This window comes from Cryptomeria japonica, chromosome 9 (assembly GCF_030272615.1).
Source record: "Cryptomeria japonica chromosome 9, Sugi_1.0, whole genome shotgun sequence".
NCBI lineage: Eukaryota > Viridiplantae > Streptophyta > Pinopsida > Cupressales > Cupressaceae > Cryptomeria > Cryptomeria japonica.
In genome coordinates, this window is record NC_081413.1 from 753,812,507 (window position 1) to 753,818,387 (window position 5,881).

The window sequence follows — 5,881 nt, forward strand, 5'->3', positions numbered from 1 at the left end:
TTTCCCAACAAAATCATCAATCAAATAACCATTATCAAATCTTCTCCATATATATCAATCCATCATGATTGTATATCCATATATTATGCATTAAATATGAATCATTTAAACCCTTCATCTATTCATTTCTTGCAAATGAAAACCAAGAATTTTCCCAAACTATGAAATTTATTCTATTTTGGTCATGAAATTACAGTCATGAACAATCATTAATAACTCTTAAAATATTAATCACCAAGACAATCGATCGGGTCAGATTCTAAATTCTAGTTATAGAACTTTTCTCCAAGTTATAGAAAGATCCAACGGTTAAATCCAAAGTTATGATGATTTTTCCAAAACTGGTCGTCGTGAATCGGGGTTTTGGGTAGTTCCAAACGGTTTTCACCAAAACACTCATAACTTTCTCAAAACTGAATGAAATCAACTCAAACCAAAAGAAATGGAAATATGATTCAATATACTACACAATCATTATAGAAATGCACTTTTTTCTAGGTTGTACATGGTCATACCAGGCCTAGAAACAAGAGGAAAAACTTTCAAGACCATAAAACAAGAGATTGAAAACAATGAAAAATATGATACCAAAATGTTTCCAATGCTTTCCAATTCCTTCTCCAATTTTTACATACTCTTATGGATGACCATTATAGAGGTTTTATATTATTTTCATCTTCACATGGAAGTTAAAACTACCCAACTTCCTCTTATGACCATACAACTTCCCATTTTGATCTTTTTACAACTTTTGAAAAGTTATATTTTACAACTTTTGACTCAAATGACTTTAAACCTTCAAAAGAACCTTCAAAACATATTAGGATGTAATAATAATGTATTTTTGTGACCATTTTACCCCTCCAAGGTTATTTTATACAAATTTTACCAAATGACTAATTCAAGACCTTATTGGGACAATTTGGACAACTCATTACAATGGGCTCTTTTAGCCTTACATATTGATTCATATTGACTCAAAATGACATTAAAAATCAAAACGTAATTAAATATACTTATGAATTGATTTTTGTCCTCTTATAGACTCATTTTGTGCCTTTGTGTTACGTGCTCTTGCACCAGTATGTAGGCCCGCAGGGGATGTTCATCTCAGATAAAGTTCCTGAACAACCCGTGGTTGCTACTGCATATCCGAGAAAGGAGTTTATTCCCTGTAAGCCGAGAGAAGCAAAAATATCAGTGCCATTAGTATTGGATGTGGTGGAGCAGCTAAATAAAGCCTCAACTAACGTCTCCTTATGGGATCTCCTTAACATCCTAGAGCAGAAGAATCGGTTAAAAGAAGCTTTGGTAGAGGTGGAGAGACCTGCTGATAGGAATGTTGCCAATTCTTTGCAGGCTAATGAGGAAAGATTTGCGACCCCCGCAACACAATCACGCTTGTCAGCAATGTTGACAAATGAGGTCACACCACCTAATCCCAAGTGGAAGGTAAGCCTTAACCAAACCCTTTCTATTTGACCCTTATAGTTGGAGACAAGCTATTACATAATTCTATGATAGATTCTGGTGCTAGCACTACTGTCATGCCTAAGCAAATTGATGAGGTTTTGAACATCAAATACGAGCCTATAAGTAGAGGTGTTATGCAACTAGATGGAAATAAAGTCTAGACTGTGGATCTTATTAAAAGTCTTCTACTGACATTGTTCGTGTGTCCTAGAGTCACTGTGTCCCAAGAAATAGTAGTTATTGACATCCCACCTATTTTTGGTCTTTGCCTCTCCCGAGACTTTACCGCCAATATAGTAGGTTACTTATATTTAGAATGGTTCCACCTCATCCTCTAGACCCAACATGGTGCTAAGCTCAAAATTCTTTCAGAACCCCTACACATTGAGCATGTAACTGATCAGGCTATGCTCAAATTTGAGCCTACTCATACCTCCATGTCTAATGAGGAGAGAAGCATAGTATAACTTCTAGAGGATGAAGAGGTGACCGAAGATATTACACAAGAGCAAGAAGTTTTCCTCAATGAACTCATAAATTCTGATCCATATTCCAATTACCATGCCATGGGTCTTGGTACCTACTGTATTTTTGATGAGGATCATATTATCCTAAAATTAACCAAGGGTCCACTAAACAAGGAGGAGCTATCTTCTGCACTCTAGACCTTGCACTTTGATGGTGCAAGATGCAAGGTAGGTTCAAGCGCTGGAATTTGCCTTACTTCGCCTTCCGGTGAACAAATCTTGAGATCTTTTCACTTGCAGTTTGCTTGCTCCAACAATGAAGTGGAATATGAAAGGTTAATCCAAGGCCTAGGTTTAGCAGAATGGATGGGAATAAAACAGCTGAAAGTTTTGGGTGATTCTGAGCTGATAGTACACTAGGTCTGATGAATCTCAAGTGCCAAGCACATCCGCATGAGGTCCTACTACCATAGGACATGGGATTTGATTAAAAGCTTTGATGCTTTCAACATCCTGAGGATTCCTCGAAAGACAAATGCATTCGTTGATCGGATAGCCACTATTGGATCATAATTCAACCTTGTTGTGGATTTGTTCGCCAACCCTTAGGCAGTCTGCATGATCGTTCAACCAGCTATTCCAGACAATGACACCCACTGGCAAGTTTTTGAGAGTGATGAGAAAATTGCTCTGTTCATTCAAAACTCTAGAGAGTTTGTTGATCAAATATAATCTAAAGTAAAGGAGGCTTACGTGGATCAAATCATTCAATTGAAATCCAACAAGCTCCCAAATGGATTGATCACCCTGGAGAATTTATTTGACCATGATGATGCTAAAAATGACAAGCACAAATTCACGGCCGATAAAGGTGACTACACTGAAATGTCAGTAGGGAATGGGAGAACACTTAAGGTCGGAAGGGGAGTTCCCCCAAAAGATCAAGAAAGGTTGGCTCGATATTGTGATGAATATGTGAGTGTGATAGCATGGTCATATGAGGATTTGAAAGGTTAGAATTCTAGCATCATTAAACACACCATCGAGCTTGTCGATTGGGCCAAGCCGGTTCGACAGAAGCAGAGACCTGCCAATCCAAAGATTGAGATTCTCATGGTGCAAGAACTAAAGAAATTGATAAATTCCAAGATTGCCTACCCCATCAAGCATAGTACATGGGTATCAAATTTGGTACCATTTAGAAAGAAGAATGGGGAAATTCGACTCTGTGTGAACTTTCATGACTTGAACCAAGCTTCTCTAAAAGACCATTACCCTTTACAACCAATGGAATTGTTGTTAAGCATTGTGGCGGGGTTAGAATGTTTTCGATGCTCGATGGATTCTTGGATTATAACCAAGTGTTGGTAAAGCTAGAAGACCAACATAAGACCACCTTCACAACCAAATGGGGAACATTTTCTTACTAGAAAATGTCGTTTGGATTGTCAAACGCAGGTGCCACTTTTCAGAGGGCTATGGATCTAGCTTTTAAGGAGTTGATTAATAAAATCATCCTCATCTACCTGGATGACTTGACGGTGTTTTCAAAACATACAAAAGATCATTTCAATCATCTCGAGCTAGTTTTCCAAAAGTGTTTGGAATTCGACATTTTAGTGAACCCAAAGAAATGCATCTTTGGGTTCTCGTAATGGAAATTGTTGGGACACGTAGTGTCAAAAGAAGCATTCTCCGTCGATCTAGATAAATTGAAGGAAATAAAAGAGCTTCCTCTTCCCGTCAACAAGAAGGGCGTTCAGTCCTTCCTAGGTAAGGTCAACTTTGTTAGTTGTTTCATCTCATACTTTGTTGGAATGGAAAGGCCTATCATGCTAATGCTTAAAAGGGAAATACATTTTAAATGGACTCTTGAAGCAAAAGAGGCATTTGATAAAATTAAAGACGCCATCTCTTCCACTCCAGTACTCTCAAACATTGATATGTCTAGGGATTTCATAATGTATGTTTTCTCTAGCAATCATAGCGTTGTCATGGTACTAACCTAGAAAGATGCAGACAAAAGGGTGAGCATTCCATTGCCTTTCATTCCAAAACTCTAAAGGAGTATGAGGCTAAATACAACTTTGTTGAAAAACAAGCATTGGCCATTGTCAAAGGCCTCAAGAAGTTCGGGCATTTCATTTCCTGCAATAAGACTACTGTGTATGTCGCTCATCCTTCAATCAAGGAATATATAATGGAGGGTGGCATTATAGAGAAAAGGGAAAACTAGATTACCAAGATCTTAGAATATGACATTGATGTCAAGCCGACTAAGGTAATCCGCTAAAAAGGCCTTTGCGAATATATATCCCAAGAGTCTAACCCTTGAGAAGTCGAGACTACTACTATAGAGGTTGTGATGTTTTCCTCTGAGTGAACAAAAGCAAGTTGGATCGAGAGCCGAAAACACTTCATGGAGACTGAAATCTTCCCAACTGAGATCTCTCTTGAAAAGAGGAGATTCTATACGATGCAGAATAACAGCTTCCGCCTTGTTGAAGGAGTGCTTTTTAAAAGGAATTTTAATGGGATTCTACTCCGTTGTGTAGACCAAGACCAAGCCCATAAATCTTACACGAATTCCATCATGGCCTTTTAGGGGGGTCATTATTCAACGCAAACCACCATCATCAAGATTACCCATGTTGGGTATTTCTGGCCCTCGATGTTTAAAGACACACATGCTCTTGTAAGAGAATGCAAGGAGTGTCAATACTACAGTGGTAGGCGCAAGAAGGCAGCAATGCCACTTGGGCCAATAATGGTGGAAGAACCCTTTGCTCAATGGGGTCTGGATTTTATAGGGATGATTAATCTACCTAGCTCAGCCAGACACAAGTGGATCCTTACTGCCACTAAGTACTTCACCAGGTGGTATGAGGTTGTACCCCTAAGGAATTCATCAGAAACATAAATACTAGTATTTTTAGAGGAGCTAGTATGTCGGTATGGTCCGCCAAAGACTATAATATCGGATATTGCACGCGCATTCATGGGCTCCCATGTAACCCAATTTTCTCTCCGCTAGGGTATATATCTGAAGACTTCCTCGAATTATTACCCTCAAGGAAATGGCCTAGCTGAATCTACCAATAAGAACCTTATAAGACTCATTAAAAGAATGGGGTCTGAACACAAAAGGGAGTGGCATCACCACTTGAGAAGCGCATTATGGGTGGACTGGATCACGCCTAAGAAGATTTTAAAGAACTCTCCATACAAGCTAGTCTACGACAAAGACGCCTTATTCCCCGTATCTTTGGAGATCCCCTCTTTGCAACTCCTCAAGTCTATTGAGGTGGCCAAAAATGAGCCCATGGAAGTAAGGTTGGCAGAGCTTATGGAGTTAGAAGAAGCAAGGGAAGCAGTGTTTGAATCTCTTCAGAACCGCCAACAAATCATCAAGAGGTGGTTTGATAACAAGAAGAGTTCTGACCCAGAGCTCAAACTAAGCGATCTTGTTTTAAAATATAAAGAGAGGGCAGCCAAGCCAGGTCAACGCACTAAGTTTGATGGTTTATGGGAGGGACCCTTCCGCATCACAAATTGTAAGGGGTTTAATGCATTCGACCTCGAGAACATGCAAGGGGAATCTCTCGAAATCTCAGTTAATGGGTTTCATCTTAAACCTTAGTGCCCCCAATGTAAATAATGTATTTAGTGTGCCTTATTTATTTAATTGTATTTCTTCATGCATTGTAAGGAAAAGCAGTAAATCATAAGATACATCGTAAACAAGCAAAAGATTTTTTATATTATATATATATCAATATTTGTATACAATGCATAAAAAGGCTTGCAGCCTATAGATCTTAGTAACAAGGTGGTAGATCTTAGTAGCAAGGTGGCAGTCTTTCAATTGTCTTCCTCATCCTCATCCTCATCCATGAGAAATTCTGAGTCATCATCTTCATCATCATCATCTCCCATCCACT

The 5,881-nt window shown here is 38.7% G+C and overlaps 1 protein-coding gene across 1 annotated transcript; it reads left to right on the top strand.

The window, feature by feature from the left end:
* Positions 1 to 1,101: 1,101 nt before the first annotated feature.
* On the top strand, positions 1,102 to 5,580 carry LOC131858630 (uncharacterized). The gene is made up of 2 exons (XM_059211926.1): positions 1,102 to 1,452; positions 4,975 to 5,580. Exons 1-2 carry the CDS (start codon positions 1,102 to 1,104, stop codon positions 5,578 to 5,580), a joined length of 957 nt encoding a protein of 318 aa, XP_059067909.1.
* Positions 5,581 to 5,881: the final 301 nt, after the last annotated feature.